At 45.7% G+C, this 24,724-nt stretch overlaps 2 protein-coding genes across 2 annotated transcripts; both read left to right on the plus strand.

The window, feature by feature from the left end:
- Window positions 1-169: 169 nt before the first annotated feature.
- LOC118087412 (arylacetamide deacetylase-like 3) lies at window positions 170-12,763 on the plus strand. The gene is made up of 4 exons (XM_035120028.3): window positions 170-927; window positions 6,969-7,185; window positions 9,854-9,917; window positions 11,123-12,763. Exons 1-4 carry the CDS (start codon window positions 751-753, stop codon window positions 11,895-11,897), a joined length of 1,233 nt encoding a protein of 410 aa, XP_034975919.2. The 5' UTR covers window positions 170-750; the 3' UTR covers window positions 11,898-12,763.
- Window positions 12,764-14,533: 1,770 nt separating this feature from the next.
- CFAP107 (cilia and flagella associated protein 107) lies at window positions 14,534-19,781 on the plus strand. The gene is made up of 4 exons (XM_035118809.3): window positions 14,534-15,386; window positions 16,977-17,090; window positions 17,195-17,372; window positions 19,515-19,781. Exons 1-4 carry the CDS (start codon window positions 15,276-15,278, stop codon window positions 19,709-19,711), a joined length of 600 nt encoding a protein of 199 aa, XP_034974700.1. The 5' UTR covers window positions 14,534-15,275; the 3' UTR covers window positions 19,712-19,781.
- Window positions 19,782-24,724: the final 4,943 nt, after the last annotated feature.

Below are 24,724 nucleotides of genomic sequence, written 5' to 3' on the forward strand. Positions count from 1 at the left end.
CGTTTATGCACGCACGCACACACACACACACACACAGGCTGGGAGCTTCAATGGCGGCCCTCTGGAGCCTTCATCCTGGACAAAAAATCTGGGTTGTGATCATAGCTGCCAAGTTCTCCCTTTTTTAAGGGAAATTCCCTTATGCTGAATAGGCTTCCTCGCGAGAAAAGGGAAAACTTGGCAGCTATGGTTGTGATCCAATTGCACTTGGAGAGCCAGAGGTTCTCCACCTCTGCTGGAGCTGTGGAGACTCCTAGATTTAATCATTCTCTCCACGCAATGAGGTGCAACAGAGGCGAAATACTTGGCTAGGCCAGGTCCTGAGCCTAAGTTAGTATCACTTTGCCGTGCCTTCTGCAGCGCTTCCTGGTCGGGTGTCTCAATAGTCTGTTAACCTGTTCAGCAACTTTGAGGACGCGGAAATCTTTCGCTGGTTCTTTCTTTGCACGCGCAACAACACCTTCCTCTGCTCGGCTTGCATGGGAAAGAGGAGGGGGAGTTTAAATTTCTGGGGGTGGCAATCGAATCATGCGAGGCTTCGGTCGGTCTCTCTGCTTCTCGGAAGGCACCTGGGCTTGCCTTTCGTTCCCTCCCGCGCGTGGGAGGGGATTAGGGACGCTCCTTTCAGCTGCCGGCAACCTGAGTATCGCAGCCACGGGAGAAAGCAGGAAATAATCTACAGCCCAAACCAAGTTCGGTGAGGAGGAAAATCCAAGGGCGAGAGCAGGCGCTCTTCCGAGCCGCAGCGACATGGGCTTCCTGCACGCGTTTCTGGTGCTGCTGGTGGCTGCCCTCTTGGCAGCGTTCCTCCTGCTTGTTCTGGGAAGCATTTATTTCGATTACGCCAACTCGGAGATCCCTCCTGGAGTCGAGCACCCGGCCAAGTTGCGAATCATTCACGCCACGCTGATTGGCGCGTCTGTCCTGGTGAGTGGATCGCAGCGCCCCATCCAAAGGCGAGGTGGTAACTTGCGGGAAATCCACAAATTTAACCGCCTCCCCACCCCCACCCCATGCGCCATTGCGCTCTCCTCCTGATTTTAACCTGTATCTCTCCGACATAGCGAATGCTAAAGTGGGCGCCCCCCTGTCGGAGAGGGAGAGATCTAACGAGAGAGGAATTGTTGGGCAGGAGGAGGGAAAGGGAAAGGAACGAGCTTGGCAGTGTTTAAACGCAACCCAAAAAAGTTTGGCTCTGATGCTGAAGTAACCCTCCAGGTTCAGAGTAGCTGCTTGGGACTACCGGTAGCATTTCGCTCAACTTTCTGCAGTGACTTGAGTGAGACTCTGGTCACATCCACACTGTACATTTAAAGCACATGATTTCCCCCCAAAGTATCCTGAGAACCGCAGTTTGTTGGGACTTCTCTGTAAGGAACAAACTACAGTTCCCAGGATTCCTTGGGAGAATCCGTGTGCTTTAAACAGTCTGGATGTGACAGCTACAGTATCTCTGTGTGTGTGTGTGTGTGTGTGTGTGTGTGAGAGAGAGAGAGAGAGAGAGAGAGCATAGCTGTCAAGTTTTCCCTTTTCTCGCGAGGAAGCCTATTCAGCATAAGGGAATTTCGCTTTAAAAAAGGGAGAACTTGACAGCTATGGAAAGAGAGAGAGAGAGAGAGAGAGAGAGAGAGAGAGAGAGAGAGAGAGAGAGAGAGAGTTTTAAAAATTATTAATGGTGTTTGACAGGATCTCTGGAACATTTTCATCCAAACGCCAATTACTGCCTGCTGTGGGAGCAGTAATGGTTGTAGCAGGCTCACAGGCAGACTTACCGGTAGAATGAATAAATGATAGAACGAGAAAGAAGCAACTTTGTGAGAAAGAAAGTCAACACAGTTTAAAAAAAAAAAACAACGCAATTACACAAGACCTTTATATCTTGCCCATCATTCAGTTTGGAGCCCAGGGAGCAAAAACATTAACAGATGAAACAGCTGCGCTGAAGTAAAACGGAAGTTAAACTCTCAAAGTCAGCATGGCCAGAACTGCTGCAATAATATCAATAAAATTGCACTCCAAGGAAATGGTATATCTCATGGGAGTCCAAAACTCTTGCCTGATAAAATGGTTTAGCAGGGGTCAGCAAACTTTTTCAGCAGGGGGCCGGTCCACTGTCCCTCGGACCTTGTGGGGGGGCGGACTGTATTTTTTTTGGGGGGGTGAACGAATTCCTATGCTCCACAAATAACCCAGAGATGCATTTTAAATAAAGAGACGCATTCTATTCTAGTAAAAACACGCTGATTCCCAGACTCTCCGCAGGCCAAATTTAGAAGGCGATTGGGCCTGATCCGGCCCCTGGGCCTTAGTTTGCCTACCTATGGTTTAAAGCAGGCATCCCCAAACTGCAGCCCTCCAGATGTTTTGGCCTACAACTCCCATGATCCTTAGCTAACAGGACCAGTGGGCAGGGATGATGGGAATTGTAGTCCAAAACATCTGGAGAGGACCGAAGTTTGGGGATGCCTGGTTTGAAGTCACTTCTTAAAATATATCTGCGATGAGCACAGACTGAAGGGAGCTCCATTGGCAAGGTGCCACCACAGAGAATGCCATGGGGTGAGATGAGGGAGGCATGCTTAATCTTTTCCCGCTTACTCTCTTTCCTGCTGAAGCACACCCACCCACACCTGGGCTGCTGTTTGCCCTTGAAAGTGTTGCTTACTACATGCTACCCTTTCAGGAGCAGATAAGAGTTATCAGGTGGACGGATTTCCTCCAGCGTAGGCCCCATGCCATATTTAGAGAGGGATTCTGCAGCTCTGTGGTAGCTGCTACCCAGTGTTAAGGTGGGAATCAGAAAGGTGGCACCAGAGCTATTGCTTAAGAAGGATATTGACAAACTGGAATGTGTGCAGAGGATGGCAAGCAAGATGATCGAGGGTCTGGAAACTAAGCCTGATGAGGAACAGTTGAGGGAGTTGGGGATGTTTAGCCTGGGAAAGAGGAGAGTGAGAGGTGATAGGAGAGCTGTCCTCAAAATACCTGAAGAGCTGTGACATGGATAATGGAGCAAGCTGGCCTCCTAGTGGCACAGCAATAAAACTGCCAGCACATTTGCAAAGTTAAGCAGAGTCCTGTATGGTTTCAAATTGGATGAGCGACCAAAGGTTGAGATGCCGGTCTTGCAGGAGGAGGGATTAAACTAGAAGACCACCAGGATCCCTTCCCACTCTACAATTATATGATTCTAAGCTTGCTTTCTGCTGCTCCAGGTGGTAGCACCCAAACCAGTGGATTCAAATTATAATGAAAGAGTTTCCTACTAACCATTCTGTTTGACAATGGAACTGACTTGACTCCCTCAGAGAATGGTGGACTCTCTCTTTCATTGGAGGTTGGATGGCTGCCTATAGGGGATTTTGTTAAAGTTGATTTTTTTGCACTGCATGGTTGGACTGGATGTCCCTGGGTTGGGTCCCTTCCAGCTCCACAGTTCTACAATTGTACAGTTCTATGGAGCCAAGGAATTCAAGTTTAGCTGAGTTCAACAAGGACAACACTGAGATTAAGGTGGTGGTGGAGGAAGTTGATAAGCAGGCAGGAGAGGCAGGCAGGCAAGGACTCGCAGAGGTTGGTGGAGCAGGGCCCCATTCCTGCCAGTGGATCAGCCTCCGTTGCCACAGCTGCCTTTTCTTCAAAGCAATCAGCTGAAGCATGCCTTCCATAAAGCTAGTTTGTTCATCTAGCCCAGCGGTTCGCCAAAGGGGCAGTGGGATTACCTGGGGGGTGGGGTGCTAAGAAGCAAGAGGGATGTAGTGTAGGTGCCAATGAGTATCAGACTTTCAAAAGCTCGATCGAGTTCATCAATGTTGTTGAATTAATTAAATAGTTTTAATTGGATAGTGGACAGGAATTCGTTCATCTCATCCCACCCACCCACCCCCAAAAATGTAGTTCAGCCACTCACAAGGTCTGAGGGACAGTGGGCCGGACCATGACTGAAAAAGTTTGCTGACCCCTGGTTTACAGTTTAGCCTGTTCTTCTCCCAAATATATCCCAAGGCAGCAGAGATTAGAGATTTCCTTCTCTTGGATGGGCTAGGTTTTTCTTCTTCTTCTTAATATTCTTTATTGAAAAATAGGAAAAAAAATATTATATATACAGTGGTACCTCTACTTCTGAATTTAATGCGTTCCGAACGCCCATTTGTAAGTCGAAAAAAATTGTAAGTCGAATCCCATAGGAATGCATTGGGAGGAAAAATTTGTAAGTCGAAGCAACCCTATCTAAAAATTCGTAAGTAGAAAAAATCCTATCTAAACCGCATCCAAGATGGCGGATGGAGCTCCATTCGTAAGTAGAAACATTTGTAAGTAGAGTTATTCGTAAGTAGAGGTACCACTGTATATATAAGATGAAAAGAATAACAATTATTAATATACGCCCATGCAAATAAATAAATAAGAAAAAAGAAAATAAAAAAGCATTTACAAGGTTGTTATTGTACTTATCCTAAACGTAACCTAATACAGCAAGAAGGATTTCCAGATATCATTAACTTTGTCCATAGCAAGCCGATGTTTGTATGCGGCTTGTTCATGCGTTGCAAGATTATTTAGTTTAAAACAAGTTAGGAATCTGGGACATGAAAAAGTTAAAATTCATAGAGGCTTTCTGAATCATGTCATAAGGAAGCCACTATATAAGGTATGGGAGAAGTAAAGAGTTATTGGAACCCAAACCTCCCTGGTGGCTATCCCCTCTGGAGGCCATTGCAGTGAAAAGAAAAAAATATGGAAACAAACTGGGCCACATATAAAGACCTATTAGAAGAAGAAGATAATAAACTGAAAGTGGGGGGGGGAATCAAAGAAATAAAACATCTCGTAACGGGCTGGCTTCAATATTATCAACTAAACATGGTTTTTAAGATAGATAAGAAAAAGGGTTTTGCAACGGAATAATCAAAAATAGATAAAAGAATTAATACAAATTAAGAAAAGAGTAATGTCCAGAATGTACAGGCTTCTTTTAGAGTGGGAGGTGAAAGATGAAGAGGCGAAAGAAGTAATGATTAAGTGGGCTAAAGATTTTGGTAAAAATATCCAACTATCAGCATGGGAAAGATTATGGAATAAAGAATGGAAATTTATGGCCTGTTATACACTAAAGGAAAATTTATAGAAAGATGTTCTATAGGTGGTATATAACTCCCAACAAACTGGCCAAGATGTATAAAACAAGATCTAATACTTGCTGGAGGTGTAAACAGGCAGAAGGAATGGTGGGGCTGCAAAAAAAAAAAAAAAATAGAATTTCTGGGATATTATTTATGAGGAACTGAAAAAAATGTTCAAGCAGACCAAAAAAAGAAAGAAACAACAACAACAACAACAGAAGCCTTCATCTTGGGCATTCTAGACTCAAATATCCCAAATGAAAACAGGAGAATATTCTTATATGCTACAACAGCAGCAAGAATATTAATTGCTTTAAAAAAATGGAAAGAAGAATTAATACCAACAAAAGAGGAATGGCAGGATAAATTATTTGAATATCTCGAATTGGCAAAAATGACAGAGACAATTAGGAGACAGCCAAACCAAAAATTCAAAAAAGAGTGGGAAACATATAAAGAATCTTTTTTAAAAAAACAGTGTCCTCAAGTCAACACCTGGGCATGCTTTGATTACGTTTGTGCAAATTACAAGATAGAGTGTAAGTATAACATTCAGATAATAAAAGAAATGGGAAAATGATCAAAGAAGCATTTTAAGAAAATGATAAGACAGACCCGCTTTGAGAAAGACGGAATTCTATTGGGAAAGATAAGTAATTGGGAATTAAGAATATGGTGGTGTAAGGGGATTTTTTTTGTAAGAACGTATGGATTTATGGGTGTAGGTATGTTTTTCCTTTTGTTACTGTTTTATTATTTTTGTTAATTTTGTGTGTGTGCTTGTTATGTAAGAAAACTAATAAAAAGCATATTTTTTTAAAAAAAGGAATCTTCTCTTATATCATCACTCTTCATATCCACTATGCAGGGCCAGATTTAGATTTGATGAGGCCCTAAACTACTGAAAGTGCAGGTAGATAAATAGGTACTGCTGCAGCAGGAAGGTAAACAGTGTTTCCGTGTGCTGCTCTGGTTCGCCAGAAGCAGCTTTGTCATGCTGGCCACATGACCTGGAAGCTGTACGCTGGCTCCCTCGGCCAATAATGCGAGATGAGCGCCGCAACCCCAGAGTCGGTCACAACTGGACCTAGTGGTCAGGGGTCCCTTTACCTTTACCTTTTAAGCTACTGAAGGTAATGGGGCCCTTTATATGTCCAGCTGTCCTTTGTCAACAACAAACTGTCACTGTTTTTTGTAATGAATATTTTAGGGAGCAGGCTAGCAGGCAGGGCCCATTACTTACGTCATTGGAGCCTTCGCAACACAAAACACTGTCGCTGTATGTAGGTTTTATTTTATTTGCTTTTTATCTTGTATTTTGGAAATGTACAGTCATACCTCGGTTTAAGTCTGCTGTGGTTTGAGTACTCTCGGTTTGAGTACTCCGCGGACCCGGAAGTGTTTACTTCCATGTTCCACGGTGCACGCATGCACAGAAGCACTCTCTCAGCGCTTTGCGCATGCGCGGAAGAGGCACTCCGTTTAAGTACTGCTCGGGGAGCGAACGGCTCCCCAGAATCAATTGCGTCCTTAAACTGAGGTACCACTGTACATCCAGGGTTTTTTTCTTTATATTTTTGGGCCCCTCCAAAAGAGTGGGGCCCTCAGCTATAGCTTGTTTAGCTTATATGTAAATCTGGCACGTCCACCTCATAACCTATAATGTTATAATTCTGAAATGATTTCCCCTGTTCTCATGCCCCAACTGTTTTAGGTAGGTTTCATCCAAACTGGGTAGCACTATGATTCTTAGATTTTGAACATCTAAATAGTTGTTTGGATGAACCTGCCACGAGTTAATTCCTATATGACTTTTGTTTCTTCTTTCTGTCCCACTCTCAATAGGGAAGGATCTTGGAAAACCTACATATCTGCACACAAATCCAGTTTGTGCGGTTTGTGCGAAACAGCCGGAAACTGGGGAAAGAAAACGCACTCTTCATTAAAGACACAAAGTTTAAGCATGTGCCTGTCCGGATTTACCAACCAAAGACTCCCTCTGCTGGCCGAAGGAGGGGGGTCGTGTTCTTTCATGGAGGCGGCTGGGTGTTCGGAAGCATCCGTGAGTTATGCCCAAACTTAATCTGCGTCAATGTCTGAATGAAGTGGGGGTAACACATATGCACAGAGCATTTGCAGAGAGATCTCCTCTGAATTAAGACCCAGTTCATAATAAGGTTTCTCCTCAAAGTCATCAGCCATCTACCAACCCCAAAGTATCCCACCCCCAAAATAATCTCAAGCCAAAGGGGACTTTCTGAAGTCAGGATGTGCCTTAACAACAATCCTAGCTGCAGCTATCATTTATTGACAAGTTTCAAAGTAGTTGTTGATTTCTGTGCATCGTTGTTGTTGTTGCTGCTGCTGTTTTGTTTTGTTTTGTTTCGTTTCGTTTCTTATCCCACCATCCCTCCAACAAGCTCAAGTTGACCTGCACAATTCTCCCCACAATTATATCCTCTCAACAACCTTGTGAGATAGTGTTTCTCAAACTTGGGACTCTAGCTGTTGTTGGATGAGCTGGGAGTTGCAGAAACACTGCATGGGTGGGAAACCTTTAACTCTCTTGATGTTGCTGAACTCTAACTCCCGTCAGCCCCAGCTTGCCTTACCAAAGGTGATGAGTCCAGCAACATCTGGAGGACCAAAGGTTCCCCATCCTAGCTTTAGAGAAACAACATCAACCTTCTAGTCCTCATGGGCTCTAGAGGAAAAACTTTGAAATCTTTTTGAAGAGACTTAAAAATCAGAAGGGGGTGGTCAAGGCTTTCTAGTATAAGGCTGGAGCTTTGCATCTTGGACCACTTTTCAGTGGGGTTATATTTATTTATTTATTAGTTCCCCCTGTACAGGTGAAACTTGGAAAATTAGAATATTGTCGAAAAGTGCATTTATTTCAGTAATGCAACTTATTATTTTTTAATTTTCTTTTAATTTTTACAAATGCTTTCTTTTGGAAATTCCACAGAAATAAAACAAATAGTTACAATAATGCAAAAATAAACACTATTACATTTCATTAATTACATTCCATTTATAATTGACAAATAATTACAATTACAACATCTATCTCATATATTGGTTTCACCTTTTAAGTTGCATTATTGAAATAAATGTACTTTTCGACGATATTCTAATTTTCCGAGTTTCACCTGTAATTAACTTGCTAATTTAGCCCACCTTAAGTCTCTGTTCTTCCTTCAGTCACTGGAAACTAATGGACAAAAATATTTTGGGAGGCGGGGCAGAGATCTGCATTTTGGAACTAGAAGAAACTGTAGGTTTGGGATATATATATCTATATGGTTTACAGTAATGCAATTCTACAATTGTACTGTTCTAACATCCTCTCACTGTTGGCCAAAGGGGATGGAGTCTGACTGGGGCAGGCCCTGATGGTATCTGTACCTCCTTCCCTCCCTCTCTTCCTTATCATGGGGAAAAACATATTTATTTTCTCTATTTTGTCAAATGAATATAGTGCGATAACATCCCCAGGGAGTTTGTTCTCTGTTAATTTTGCTGACATATATTTTTGGTGGTGTCAGAGCGGTTGCTGGCTACCCTCGAGCAACGACACTCCAAACCATCTTGTCTTTGGTGCTTTTATTGTGAAAGTTATTTACAAGGCAAGAGCTTCATGAAAACATGTCTACTCAGTACTATCAGATTCTCCCAATGGCGCTTTTCGGCTCCTCCCCCAGCAGAGTAGGTTGGGGACCCCAAATCTCCGCCCCCCTGCGTTTGCGAGCCGCTGATCGCCTCAGTTCCGGGGTGAATTTGAAAGGACGCCCCTCTGCTGTTTCCCCGCTGGAACTCTCTGCTAGCTCCTCCTTCCTTGCTGATATCATAGGCTGCAGGTAGGGCTCTTGTGTGCTGCCTGAGCCCCAGCCTGCTCCACTCACTTCCTCCTTCCTTTCTCCTGTCCCTCCACTGTTGTTCGAGCCATTCGAAGAGCTGGATTTGATGAGGGGTGGCTGTTCTCTGTAAGACCACCCCCTTACAGGTGGTGATGAGGTTCTTCTCATTAAGTGTTGCACCTGGGAGGTACATAAGCAAATATCACATCTTACTACCTGTGTTTTCCCTTTTTTAAGACACCGTCTTATAACTTTTTTCCCTAAAAAAACAACACAGGGTGGCTTACTTTCGGTGGGATGTCTTTTTTATTATTATTACCAGTACGGTTTTTACGGCTCAGGGTGCTGCTGCTCTCTTGAGTGCTCGGCGCTGCAGCAGCCACCGGTTCTGGGTGGCGGGGCGGCAGGCATCCTTGGCCGGGCCAGGCGGAGGCCGCTGGCTCAGGCGCTCCGCCCGCCGCTTCAGGGTGCTCCAAGCTCCTTGGCCGGGCCAGGCAAGGAAGAAGCAGTGGGCCCAGCGGTGGCGGCAAGCACGGAAGCAGCAGGGACGGCGGTGGACGAGAAGGCGGAGCGCGGGGATGCAGCCAGCAAGGCAGGAGCGTGATCAGCTGTTAAGCGGAGCTCTTGGAGCGCCGCTTCACAGCTGATCACGCTCCTGCAGTGCCGGCCGCATGGAGTGACTCTGTGAGTGGAGGTGCCTGTGGGGGTTGGTTTCCGCGGCGCGGAAGTATGGCTTATTTTCGGGGTATGTCTTATATTTCTCAAATGCTTAAAAACCCTGCCATGGCTTACTTTATGACTACGTATTAAAAAGGGGGAAACGGGTAGTGAATAAATACATGGATAACTCTGGGAATATTTTCGTTTCAGAAACCCATGAAAATATCTGCCGCTATTTGGCCCGAGAGAGTGAATCTGTGGTTGTGTCTGTGGAGTAAGTCAATGTATTCCGCCCCACCCAGCCCCCAGCCCCCCGTGGTTGTGATAGAGCATTTACTCAACCACAGCATGGCAAAATGTTAAGAGCAGCTCACTTGCCGGCTGGAGAAGGAAACCTAATTGTGTGGTTGCCCCGTGAGCCACAACTTACCCCAGCTCTCTATCCACCTTCCAAAGAGCACTGAGCAAATCGGGTAACCCACTGTACATGCCAGACCTTTTGTCTATCTAGCTCAGCATTGCTCACCTCAGGGAAAGGGCGCCCTTTGCAGCCCAAGGAGAACATTCCCTTTGTGGACCAACTTCCAAGTCTGCCTGCCCATGGAGCAGTGGTGTAGCGTGGGTTGCCAGCGCCTAGGGCCATGCAGAGCAATGGAGTGGGAAGGAGGGAAACAGAGCATTCAACTGCCTAATAGCGTCCGTGTCACTGCCCCTGTGGCCCCCTCCCATGCTATGCCACTGCCATGGAGGGTAAGCCCATGTGCCTAAATGGCATATAGGGGGAAATGGGGCCCTTCACCACCAACCTCGGTCTTGATTCCTCCAAGCCCTGCTGCCTTATTATTTCCAACCCAATACCATCATATCAGGAGGTCCATTCCACACAATGTAGGAAGCAGGTCATTGGTATTGTGGCATCTACCTCCTCCTGTTAATATTATAGGTGCTGTGAAGATACTCCTCCTGCAACAAACCTTTTGAGATCTATTTTACAGTCTGCATCTGTATTGCACCTGCTCTTACGATGTTTTAATTCAGGCATAGGCAACCTTGCCTCTCCAGATGTTTTGGAACTACAACTCCCAGGATCCCTAGCTAACAGGGCCAGTGGTCAGGGATCATGGGAGTTGTAGTTCCAAAACATCTGGAGAGCCAAGGTTGCCTATGCCTGTTTTAATTACTTTTTTCATTTGTGTGCTGGCCGCCCTTAGCTTCTTTGGGATGTAGGGTAGAATATATTTGTATGGTTTGTCTGCTTCCTCCTTAATCTCAGCATTGCTCCTGAAGAAGAGCAGAGAGGAGATAAAGGGAAAGAGTAGAATTAGTGGTAGTTGTCTGTCAATGGCTCTGGCTCCACCTGCTGGTGGGCTTCCTGCCTTTCACCCTATGGGGACTGGCCACTATTTGATCATTCAAAAGCAGCAGCATCATACACAATCTCAGATGGGGATGATTTACTGTGGATTGATTTTTCTTTAGGTACCGTCTGGCTCCTGAGCACAAGTATCCAGCCCCTCTCAACGACTGCCTTGCTGCCACCACCCACTTCCTGGAGACTGCAGAAGACTATGGTGTGGACAACACCTGTGTCATCATTGCTGGCGACAGTGCAGGCGGCTGCCTGGCTGCCTCTATCTCCCAGAGTTTAGTGAATAGACCAGGCCTTGCAAAAGTACGTGCACAGATCCTCATTTACCCAGGCCTCCAGGCTGTAGACTTCAACTTGCCTTCATACCAGCAAAACCACGCCGTGCCCATTTTATTCAGGGAACGGGCTGCTTTTTACATATTGCAACACGTGAATGGAGAAGCTTCACTCCTCGAAGATATTTTGGAAGGCTCTCATGTTCCGGTGAACCTGAGATTGCAGTACAAGAAATGGCTGAGTGCAGAAAACATCCCGAGCGAATTTAAAACCAGAGGCTACAAGCCCCTAGCGACAGTTCCCTGTGATGATGAAGTCTACAACAAAGTGAAGGTTCTGAGTTCTTCAGAGTGTTCGCCCCTTCTTGCCGACGATGCCATTGTCCGCCTGCTTCCTGAGACCTGCATCGTGACCTGTGAATATGATGTCCTGAGAGATGATGGATTACTCTACAAGAAAAGACTGGAGGACAATGGCATAGCAGTGACTTGGTACCACATTGAAAGTGGGTTCCATGGGATTCTAAGCTTCTTCGACAGAGACTGGTTGAATTTCCCTTCTGGTAAAAGAGGGCTGGACAAGATAGTCAATTTTATAAAGAGCTTATAAAACCAAAAAGCATATTTCTAAATCGGGGATCTCTGACCATTTTGGACCAGAGGGAACATCCTGAGCTTTGAGAGAGTGCTGGGGCACCAGTCATAAAATAGTTACCCTGGAGGGGCTATGATATGACACTAAATAGCTGCTAGGGGGTACGGCATAATGAAAAATGGCTGCCGTGGGGAGCATGGCATAACACAGAGAGAGAAACACACCCAACCTTATGCTTACAATGGGAATTGAGCTATGTTCTGCTGCTTCTGATTATGGAAATCACACACACACTGATGCTGTCACGGTCTCATAACCACAGGGAGTTTTTCTCAGTACAATGGTACCTCATGTTGCAAACGGGACTCGTTCCAGCGGCCTGTTCACAACATGAGAGGACCGCAACATGAAGCACTGCATCTGCGCGTGTGCATGATGCAATGTGGTGCTTCTGCGCATGCGTAAAGCGTGATTTAGCACTTTTGCACATGCGCACAGGTCACAGGCACGCCAAACCCAGAAGTAACCCGTTCCGGGACTTCCGGGTTCAGCGTGTCTGTAACCTGAAAAGACACAACATGAAGCGGATATATCCTGAGGTATGACTGTACTGAGAACAATATACATATTGAGAACAATATACGCTGGCTCAGCTACAAGATCTTGGAGAAGGAGTCAAGAGTTAGCATCCCCCTGCCCTTAAAGAGAGTCCATATGTACATGTTAAACAGTTTAATAAATTGTTCTATGCACACTTATGTTCATGTGGCAACCCTAATAGTGCCTATGGTCCAAAGTTGTTGAACCCTTTTTAAAAAATTCTTCATATGGATGATATTCAGGAAAAGAAGCAACCTCAATAAATGTTTGAATGTCGCCAATTTAAGGACAAGGTAATTGGGAAACAGCTTTGTGTCTTTTGGCTTTTTGTGCCAACTTTCCCCCCGTAGGGGATCAGTCATGTGACCATTCTTGGCAAACCATTCCTACAAACCCTCAAATGTTTAGATGCTTTTTTTAGAGGAGCAAGACTGGAGTCTGTACCCAGTATCCCTGGGGAGCAACTGGAGTCCCAAATCCCTGGGAGGGTTCCCTACCCCACAATTTAACAAAATTAGAGTGGTGGTTAGAATGTTGGACTAGGATCAGGGACATCAGGGTTCAAATCCCCATTCCACCATCCACTCAGTCATGAAGATATTATATGATGTTTATTAGACCAAGGAGAAAGGGGATAGAGACCTTGTGTCGCTGGGAGGAGGCCAAGCAGGGAGCCCAGTGCGACATGGCTTCCCCTCTCACGCTCAGGAGAAGCCAGCCATTGAACCAGCCATTGATCCTGTGCTCAGCCTCCTCCGCCTGCTCGTCATCAAAGGGGCCCAGCCCTCTACCAGAAAATATTGGGAGGGGGGAAGCAAAGACCCCACTAGTTGTTGGTGTGCCTGCATTCTGACCACCTGGTCTAAAACAATAGCCAGATGGGCACATCAGATTGTATCCAATGTTAGCTCCACTCACAGCAGGCCCACAGGAGTTAGCAGATATGACATACCATAGATCTTTTAATTTCAATGGGTAAACTCTGAGCAGGAGATCCAACCCGTTTTGTACCAACCGAAGCTACTGAGACATCTTCAAAGGTAGCCCCACACTAAATGCATTGCAGTAGTCTACCTTGGCAAGTAACAAATGCATGAGTAAAGGAGGCAAAATCAGACAGTGTAGTTAGAGTTGCAGTTGGACTACAACTGTGGTGTAGTAACCACAGTGTAGTGCAGGGGTTCCCAACAAAATTTTCTTGAGGACCCCTCATCGAGCCGCTATTGTGACAAGGACCCCCATTAATTCCTAATCCTAAAATTAAAAAGTGAGAGCCAAATTAAGAGTCTTTGTATATTTTATATTTATACGTTTTTTACAGTTACAACAGAGTACTCCATCAGTATACAGTTAGTTTTAATTTTCAGTTCTTAATGAGATGAACCACTTTTTAACCAACGGTCCATTTTTAACTACGCGAACTGTAGCTTCCGCGAAAAACAACACTTTGTTTACAAACGCTACTGTTTTGCAAAGAGGCAGCGCGTGCCAGGGAGGAGGGAGGGGAATGGAGAAGACAGGGTACCTGCGCAGTAGCGCACAAATGAAGCCGACGCGCGCAAAGCATCTTGGGGAAGTGAGCGTTGGTAGAATGTGCACGCTGCCTCTTTGCAAAACAGTAGTGTTTGTAAAGCACCACCTAACGGCATACAGCAGAACTACTGCCTCTAGCTAATTCTAGTTTTGCGCTAGACTCTGCTCATGCAGGAAGCGGCCAAAACAAAAAATCTGTTATCATACGAAATATATTTAATATATTTTTTGTTCTAATAGCATCTTGCGGACCCCTCTGGCATAGCTCGCGGATCCCTGGGGGTCCGCAGACCACCTGTTGGGAACCACTGGTGTAGTGGTTAAGAGTGGCAGACTCATAATCTGGGGAACCGGATTCGCGTCCCCGCTCCTCCACATGCAGCTGCTGGGTGACCTTGGGTTAGTCACACTTCTTTGAAGTCTCTCAGTCACCTCACAGAGTGTTTGTTGTGGGGGAGGAAGGGAAAGGAGAATGTTAGCCGCTTTGAGACTCCTTCGGGTAGTGATAAAGCGGGATATCAAATCCAAACTCTTCTACTCGCCTAAATTGGGTAGGGGGTGAGGAGAGGGAACTCCTAGCCATCACTGCAGCTACCTGGGCTTCCCTAGAGGGCAATATAGGTTTGCTTTGGCGCATTGTGCTATTTGTGGTACTGCTGTCTGCCACTAGGTAGAGCATGCTAATGGAAAATTAGGGAATCTGGCTCCCTAAATAAAGCTCAACAACACGGCCAGTTTTTTTAATACTGTGAGTAGATCACAGTCTCTTGGGAGTTAGACGTGCCTGCTTTACATGTTTAGCCAATTGTAAGTTCCAGGTTAACCCAATGGGAGTAGTTTCTGAGCAGGCATGCATAGGATGGTGCCCTTTTCTGTCTAAACCCAGACATCTTCACAGTGGTCAGATTGCAATCCAGTTGTGGGTAATCTGCATGTTGTTGGATTCCAATTCCACCAGCTCCAGCCTATCATGCCTCTGGATTTGGATTCCTCATCTTTGGGGGGGGGTAAGCAGCAAGCATTCCCCCCTTATTCTGCGTCCATTCACAAACACGTGTTTTGTTGCCTTCAGTGGAATAGTAGAATTGATTTCACCACGGTAGAATCCCTTGTTGCCTGGAGTGTTACCATGGGGATGGTCAACAATAGGCAACCCGAGACCAAGGAACATCAGAGGTTAAATGTCCTGCTCTGCACATACAGAGATGGAAGTCTAGGACCTTTCGAGTTCACTCCTTGCCAAAGCATGTGAACGGGACCATGTTTACTCAGTGTAGAGATGCACAGGAATGGTACACTCCCGGCTGGAAGGTAGAACCCAAATATTCGACTAAAGTACTTATTGGAAACTGGCTGGAAGAGAGAAAAAAGGTAGGTTTGGGAAGGAAAGAAATAAAGGGAACTAAAGTCCAGGTGGTTGCAGAAGAGGTGGGAGGGAGAAGATTGTAATGAAGCATCACCCCACCCCAAACAGCTATAACATGGGACAAAATTGATGGGACACATTAATTTCCTGTACCATTTCTAGGCACAGATCAAAGGGCTTGCATTCCTATAAAGCTCTGTGTGGTTTAGGAACCAACTACTGCAGCTCGATGCAGGCAGGTTCAATCACTGGTCTCTCCAGGTAGGGCTTAGGAGATAACTTTCTCTGATACCCTGGAAAGTCACTGCTGGTCAGTGTAGACAATACTGTGGTAGATGGACCCATGGTCTGAGTCAGGATGAGCTGGTAGAGCAGATGCTTGGCATGAAGGAGGAGTCCCTAGCATCTCCAGGGAAAACTGGGAATGTCCCCCATCTGAAACCACAGAAAGCTGCTTCCAGTCAGTGTGGTGTTAGGAATAATATATTTTTTGTACCCTGCCTATCTGACTGGATTGCCCCAGCCCACTCTGGGTGGCTCCCAGGAGAATATACAAAAACATAGCAGAGCAACACGGATTAAAAGCATCCCAATAAAGGGCTGCCTTCAGATGTCTACAGAAGGTCGTATGATTATGTACACAATTCCGAGCTACATGGACCAATGGGGTGAATTAATCCAAAGCAACTTCCTGCATGACTTTATAAATGTCATTTATGTTAGAGGTGAGGTGGGTGTGCCTACTGGCAGGGTCTTCTCAATGGAGACACCTGGATCTGACAGTTCTCTTCCCAGAGTGGCAACCAGGGCTTGTTGGCACAACATGAAAACCCTTTTGAAATCACCAGTCATTTTGGCTCTCTGGTAATTTTGAAAGCCAGGTTTTATCTGCTTGTGTTATTTTGTTTTTGCAAGAATTTGTGTCTCACTTTACTAGGACTATCTTGGACTTTCTGTTGGGAGTTGCTCTGAAAATTGGGCTTTCCAGCTTATACAGTAGGGTGGTAATATGACAGAGGTGTATAAACATTTGCATGGTGTTTATGCATCGGATTATGCACAATACCGTAACTTGGAGACATCCAGCAAATGTGAATGTCAGAGATCTAGGACAATAGGAAGCACTTCTTCAGAGCTAAACTATGGAATTCACTCACAGAAGATGGGTGGCTTTAAGAAAGGATTAGACCAGGGTTTCCCAACCTTGGGTCTCCAGCTGTTTTTGGACTACAACTCCCACCATCCCTAGCTAGCAAGACCAGTGGTCAGGGATGATGGGAGTTGTAGTCCAAAAACAGCTGGGGAACTGAGGTTGGGGAGCACATGATTAGACAGACTCCATAAGTTGATGAACTACAACTTCCACTATCTCTTTGCTGGCTGGGGTTTATGGGAGCTGGAGTCTTGTTACCGGTACATCTAGAGAGTCGCATGCTAGCCACCACTGGAGTCCAAGAAGATATGGAGGCCCACTTGTTCCTTACCCCTGCTGTGGAATCTGAGAGGGTCAGAATTTTGCTCCAGGACTCCAAGGTACATGAATAAACCATGCTTGCTTCCCAAAGAGTGACTGCCACTTGTCTGCGTTTTCATAGTTCATACGTGACCATGAGGGAACCGGCGAAAGCACCTACGACCGAGATTATGTTAGTTACCCAGCTCAGAGTCCAGACCGAATAGTGATGAAAAGAATTATGAAGCAGCTGGATGTAAGTAATAGAAAGGGTGTGAAGACAGATCCAGGTCTGGGGCTGCATGTCTCCAAAGGCAGAATGGATTCTTGTGCTAAAGCTCGGCATGTGTTATACTTTAGGGCCTGCCAAAGAAGTATATATTGACCCACCACGAAGAACCGAGCCACCGGCACTTAGTATCGCAATATGATGATCAGTATAATAGGCATGGCTACAATCCTTTGCTGCCTCCACTTCGCAAATGGAATAGACACAAAATGGCTTGGATCCCAGAGAAGACAGACTTCCCGCTTGTTGGTATGTGGTAGCATGTCAAGAAAAGAAAAAACGAGACAAGGCAACCTTGAAGGTTGACAACAGGGGAGGTTGCTCCCATCATGCATACCAATCAATCATTTATTATATGGCCCCGTTTACCCATTATAACATCCCAAGTATCTATTCCACGGGGATCCTGTGTGAATACCGTAGGAACCTCCAGGTGTTGATGGCCTACAACTCTGATTGATCGTGGTCAATAGTCAGAGATGAAGGGATCTGTAGTTCAGCAACATCTGAACTATGTTCAGACAGCTTCCCCATCCCTGAATTAAAATAATATTGTAACTAGCAAACCTGTGGCCCTCCAGATGTCATTGGACGGCAGTCCCAGCCAGCATGGCCAATGGGCAAGGATGCTGACAGTTGTAGTCTAGTAGCGTTCCGAGAGTTACAGGTTCCCCATCTCTTCTACATGCTGTTTGGATTGCCCATCCTTTCCTCTCATTAAGGCCTTTGGTTCATTGCCAGGTTTCTTCCATCATCATCATCATGTCGAGAAAGTCATCCAAATACACAGATTTTTATTTTTGCCCTATGCATCACAATGCTTGCAATATTCTCCTTACTTGTGTTTCTGCCTGGATAGTTCATTGGTTAGATACTTTTGCTTGGAAAGAATTATAAGCTGCTTAAGCAAACCAAACCAAAGTATGAAGCAGTTTACATTAGTGGGGTAGGAGAGCTGAAAATAATGCCAACCTATTTCACATCTGGCTTCAGATAGTACCTGGGTAGGCAAGGCTAAAAAGCCCAGGACACAAATTTTCTTAGCTCTGTGGAGGCTCATTATCTCTGGAAGGGACACAGGTGGTGCTGTGGTCTAAACCACAGAACCTAGGGCCTGCTTGCCGATCGGAAGGTCGGCAGTTAGAATCCCCGTGACGGGGGTGAGCTCCCGTTGTTCGGTCCCAGCTCCTGCACACCTAGCAATTCAAAAGCACGTCAAGTGCAAGTAGATAAATAGGTACCACTCCAGCGGGAAGGTAAATGGCGTTTCCGTGTGCTGCTCTGGTTCGCCAGAAGCGGCTTAGTCATGCTGGCCACATGACCCGGAAGCTGTCTGCGGACAAACGCCGGCTCCCTTGGCCTATAGAGTGAGATAAGCGCGCAACCCCAGAGTCATCCGCGACTGGACCTAACGGTCAGGGGTGCCTTTACCTTTGCCTTTACCTGGCTGGAAGTGTATACTCGATTCTGACCAAATGAAGCCTCCTAGAGCATAATATGCACCAGGGGGCTTAATATCAACAGTCTGGGAGTTCCAAAGAGTTGGCGTTGCCAGACTGAAGCACTGATTCATTGCAAGTGCAGAACGGACATTATGTGACACTTGTAAATGTGCCAGTTGTGCAGATGGAAGTGGCTGAGTGGACACATGAAGGATAAGGAGATCATTCAAGTAAACCTGTCCCAAGCTGCCGAGGGCTTGAATTTCAAATTTTGAAAGACTAGGTCATGTTTCTGAATTGGTAAATCAGTAAATCACATCAGAAAAAAAATGTGGCACAATTCACATCAAAGTTGTTTCCAGCATTTTACCCAACCTAAGGCCCAGGGGTGAAGCCCAGGAAGAAACTGCAAACTTTTTGCAAGGCCATCATCCCAGGAAGCTCAGTAGCAAAACAGAGAAGAAGGATAAGCCATTGAAAACAGGTGGGTCTCTGAGGCCACCTGGTATGAATTCTAAAATTGTGGGGCTACCACAAAGACAGTCCTGTCCCGAATGCCTGTCATGAGTGGCAGGCAAATGAGAAGAGCCTCTGTCATTGATCTTAACATGCAGGCAAGCTGCTCTGGGTGCAGGGGACCTTTCAAATAAATACTTCCAGAGCAAGGGTGGAGAAACTCAGATACAAGGTCCTCTCTACCTGGTCCTCTCTACCTGGCCTTCATGACTCTCTCCAGGTCACACCTCCTCCTTAGTCACACCCCTTGCCCCAGACCACACCCTCTCACCTGCCTTGTTTTGCATCCTCCTTGAGCATTTTTGCCCGGCCGTAATGTGGTCCTTGAATTCTGATGATGATTTGCCTGTGCAGAGGATCCAGAGGAATGGATGACTGTGTGTAGAAACTAGTACAGTTTCTCTGCCCACTTTTGCCTTTGTCCTCATTTCAGAACCACCAACCAACTATGGGCTTTTCGAGCACATTGTGAAAAAATGGGGCCAGAACGTGCCTGGTGTGATGAACAGCGTCTACATGGTCTCCTACGTCAAGCCACCTAGTACAGCCTATGTCGCTCGCCGGCGGCCTGTCACGTTTCACACCCTTGAGGCCAGTGTTCCGCAGTGGCTGCCACGAAGTTCTGTTTAGTCTCTCTGAAAGGGTGCAGACCATCCATGTTTCCATGCAGAGGTGAATTAAATGTTGTATCTTTACCCAACCAGCTGCAACAATGAGTGTTTTGTGTCAAGTTGTAAGGGTTTGGATAGAATCATAGAACTGCAGAGTTGGAAGAGATCCCAGGGGTCAACTAGTCCAACTTCCTGCAATGCAGGTATCTCAACTAAAGCATTCGTGGCAGGTGGCTGTCCAAACTCTGCTTCAATACCTCCAAGAAAAGAGAGTCCACCACCTCTTGTGGGAGTCTGTTCCACAGACAAGCAGCTCTTACTATCAGAACATTCTTCCTGATATTTAGTCAGAATCTCCTTTCTTGTCACTTGATTCCATTGGTTCAAGTCCTAGCCTCCAGCGCAGGAGAAAACAAGCTTGCTCCATCCTCCATGTGGCAGTCGTTTAGATAATTGAAGATGGATATTGTATCTACTCTTGGTCTCCTCTTTTCCAGGCTAAACATGCCTGTCATTTGCAATAGGCCCCAGATCTTCTGCTCCTTTTTTTTTAATAATATTTTTTATTAAGGTTTTTCAGAATACAAAGAAAAAGAGCACAAAAAAAGAAAAAACACAACAATAACACTACAAAAAATAAAAATAAAAACACAAAATCAAATTGCTTGTTCCTTAATCCCTTCACATTGTTTGTAGGGACCCTCTCGGGTTTCCCTCCCTGTGGTCCTTTAGTAAATTTATAGTTAGCAAATTCTATATCATTTTAATCACCTTATATATCTTATTTTTTGACTGTCATCTCACATATTATAAGTTTCCACAGTTCATTTACAACTTAATTTCTATTCTAAAATATTACTTTGGCATGTTTTTTAAGATATAATTTAAAATCTTTCCATTCTTCTTCCATCGCTTCTTCTCCCTGGTTGCGGATTCTTCCGGTCATCTCAGCCAGTTCCATAAACTCCATCATCTTCATCTGCCAGTCATCGATCGTTGGTAATGTTTGTAGTTTCCAGTTCTTAGCAATCAGAAGTCTCGCTGCCGTTGTAGCATACATTTAAAAAGGTACATTTTTCTTTGGAATCTCTTTCCCTACAATGCCCACTAGAAACGCTTCTGGTTTTTTAACAAATGTGTTTTTCAACACTTTCTTTAGTTCATTATAAATCTTGTTCCAGAAGTCACTTACTAGTGGACACGTCCACCACATGTGGTAAAAGGATCCTACTTCTTTCTTACATCTCCAACATTTATTATCATGACTGTGGTATATCTTTGCCAATTTTACTGGTGTAAGATACCATCTATACACCATCTTCATTAAATTTTCTTGTAATAAACTACACACAGTAAACTTTATATTCACATTCCACAATTTCTCCCATTCCTCAATCATAATATTCTGCTCCTTTCCCTCTCTTTTTTCCCATTTGCAGATTGTATGCAAATTTGGGTCATGAGCCTGGGCCACTGAACCCTTGAATTAACTACCAGTTCCCCAGTGGACATGCTTATGACAGCTTCATTGCCAAAGCAAGGATCAAGGAGTGAGAGCACACCCATCCCATCACATGTCTGTCCATAGCCAAGTAAGCCCTACTCAGAGTAGACCCATTGACGCTCATGGACCCCAAGTGAATAATGGTCTATTCCGAGTTGGACTAATGTTGGATACAATTAATCCATGGTCTCTTGCTGTAATCGTTGCTTTGCGATATTGGACCCGCCTGGCCTTGTTTTAAAAACTATATATGCATCCGTTCTTTGTGTTCATGGTGTGCTAGGAATGCTCAGTTAGCCTACTAGGGAACCATTCAGAATGTGAAATGGACTGCTGCATGCCACGTGGCATGTTTGTGTCCACGCAATGCACATATCAACTACAAGCCAGACACATCTTGTACAGACCTTTATGAGCAGAAGGAAGAGGACTATTCCTTTGCCAAGAGGAGTGTTACAGCACCAACTTTGCACACTTCACTTCCTGTTTGCTCAGGAGTGGGGAATAAGTATTCTGAATACAGTGGTACCTCGGGTTACAAACACTTCAGGTTACAAACGCTTCAGGTTACAAACTCCGCTAACCCAGAAATAGTACCTCAGATTAAGAATTTTACCTCAGTATGAGAACAGAAATCGTGCTCCGGCAGCGGCAGCAGGAGGCCCAATTATCTAAAGTGGTGCTTCAGGTTAAGAACAGTTTAAGGTTAAGAACGGACCTCCGGAACAAATTAAGTTCTTAACCAGAAGTACCATTGTACAATAGTGAGTTGCTCTAGGCCAGAGGTTTTCACCCTTATTGAGTCCACGTCTTTCTTGACCAACCACATTATTCCTGTGACACCCTGTGGGACTCAGGAGCCCAGTTATGTCACCCTTTCCCTGCAGAGCTGACAGCCTCTCACCCTTTTTTGAAAACCCTCCCTTGTGGAGTGTTCCCTCAGCCTCCTCTACTCTCCCAGAGAGCCAATGTGGTGTAGTGGTTAAGAGCGGTGGACTCATAATCTGGTGAACCGGGTTCGTGTCCCCACTCCTCCACATGCAGCTGCTGGGTGACCTTGGGCTAGTCACACTTCTTTGAAGTCTCTCAGCCCCACTCACTTCACAGAGTGTTTGTTGTGGGGGAGGAAGGGAAATGAGAATGTTAGCCGCTTTGAGACTCCTTAGGGTAGTGATAAAGCGGGATATCAAATCCAAACTCTTCTTCTCCCCTCTCTGTGGGACTCCTCTAGGCAGTTGCTGCTGCTGTCCCTGTTCTCTGAGCTGCCCCCACTGGCCCAAAGAGAGGTGCTTCCTAGAGGCACCATTCGCCTGGGGAGCTCATAGCCAGGGCTGCTGCAACAAACAGCTGTGCAAGCCTTTGGGAGGAAGATACGCGAGAAGCCATCAGAGGAGGGAGGGAAGGAAAGAGGGACAGAGGCCAGTGTTGTCCATGGCAACCCTGACCATCATTCAAGGCACCCCAGCATGCCACGGCACACTGGTTGAAAACCACTGCTCAAGGCAGAGTGTGCCAATGCAGTTAAGCTAGCACTCGCAACTTGACAGATCTCAAGGTCTCCCAGGACACAGTAACAACGACACCACCCTGGCTCTTAGGTTTATTCAGCAGAATCCTACCAGCAGAAGTCCTGCCAGAATCAATCCTGCTTTCTTTGAGATATCTTTACAAACCTGTATCTGTTCAGATAGGCCCTTTGGGAGGCTTTTGTTGTTGTTACACAAACCATTCTTAACTGATGATTTGGTAGTATTACATCTTTACGTCGCCTTGGGTTCGCTTATTTCTTATTTAAAGGAATACAAAAATAACTCTTTAGGTTGGACTCGAACCAGACAACCCTCTTCAAACAGAGAGGCGGTCCTCTCTAAAGGCAGAACACAGGGCCACCCTAATGCAAATAAGGAATGCATTCAAGGTGAACGAAAGTCACCACATTCCTGCCAATTCTCTGGCTCTCTGTGCAACTTGCAAACAAACCTTTCTGTGCCCTTGGCTTCAGTAGACCTTTATACACCCTTGGCTTTGAAGATGTGTACATCGCCCGACGCTCTGGGAAGCACGTTACGTACACAAAAGCAGTTGGAGATGCACTGAACCAGCAGGTTTTGCCTTTGCTTTGTAGAAAATGAGGACACAACCTTCAAGTTAAGGCTGCCAACCACCTGGCGGTGTGTGTAAGTGTTTGTGCGCGTGATGGAAATTACCTGGCCTTTACCTTTAAGTGCTGGTGGAGCTGCAAAAACCTACAGCTGAAGTGTTTCATGGGATGCAGATAAAGTTTGCCGCTTGCTAATATTTGCAGGTCAAGCCACGGTTGAAAAGCACAGAGGCTGGCCACCAGGATCTCTCAAGGAGACCTTGCTGTTTTGTTCATTTGCAACAAAGGAAGCTGCCCAGGGCCGTCTTAAGCATATCTGGCACCCTGGCGCCGTGATGCGAAGATCCCTCTAACACCACCACCCCGCTCTGTTTCCTAGCGCGGCATCGCCCTGGCGCCCTGCGCCACCCAGCCTTGCCGTATACCGAATCAGCTCCACCTAACTCAGTATTTGTCTCCACTGGCTGGCAGGTGTGTCTCCTGGGTCTACCTGGGGATGCCAAGATTGACCATGGCAACTTCTGCCTGGAACACGAGTGCTGTGCCCTGATTTGATAGTACGACAGCCATGGCACAGCGCATCCCCTGGCAGGGGTCCCGAACCTCTTACCATGCCGAAGTCTTGCAGGTACAGTTCCACTCCTCCAATGGGAAAGAGAGTCAGTGTTTCTTTCTTCTTCTTTTGCTCCTTGCACAGAAGTTAAGTCACAAGATGGTCCTGCCCAGGGTGGGAGCAGGGGAGACTGAATAAAGCAGCTGATGGCACTGAATATTCCTACTTAAATTATAAATCAAGATAGGTGAACTTTGTGCAAATCTCTGGTTCTCTTGGTTGGGGAAGTGTTAGTGTCCATGCTAAAGAGAATCCCCAGCCCCAGATGTGCTACTCATAGTCCTGTTATCTTAGGAAAGTCAGGATCTGCCTTATACCAAGTCAGACGATTGCTCATCCAACTCAGTATTTTCTGCACTGATTGGCAGCAACCCTGTATGATTTCAGAGTAGCATCTGTCCCAACCCAACCGGGAGATGCTGTGGATTGAACCTGCGACGAGTGTCTGTGTGCAAAGGCGGCTGCCTACATTTCTAAGGACTAAGTGATTGATTAAATAACCGATTTTCCTACTCTTAAAGTGCAGCTTTCCCCATCACTGACATCGAGTTAACAGGGAGCTGCACTATTTGAACTTTGGCCTGAAATCAGCTGTCAGCAAGAAGCACAGCCAGGAGATGGAGCAGCCATGTCCTTAATGAAGCACGGTGTACCTTTTACACTAATTAGCAAGCTTCTTTTTCTGGGATCTGGATACTTCGCACAGGCTGGCTCGACAGTTTTTATTTATAGGAGAAGTGTCACCCAGCCACCTCTCCCAAACAGCATGCGCGCACCTCCCATCGTCTCGTTGCTGCAGGCAGCATGATGCTCC

The sequence above is a fragment of the Zootoca vivipara genome, chromosome 6 (assembly GCF_965207765.1).
Source record: "Zootoca vivipara chromosome 6, rZooViv2.hap1.1, whole genome shotgun sequence".
NCBI lineage: Eukaryota > Metazoa > Chordata > Lepidosauria > Squamata > Lacertidae > Zootoca > Zootoca vivipara.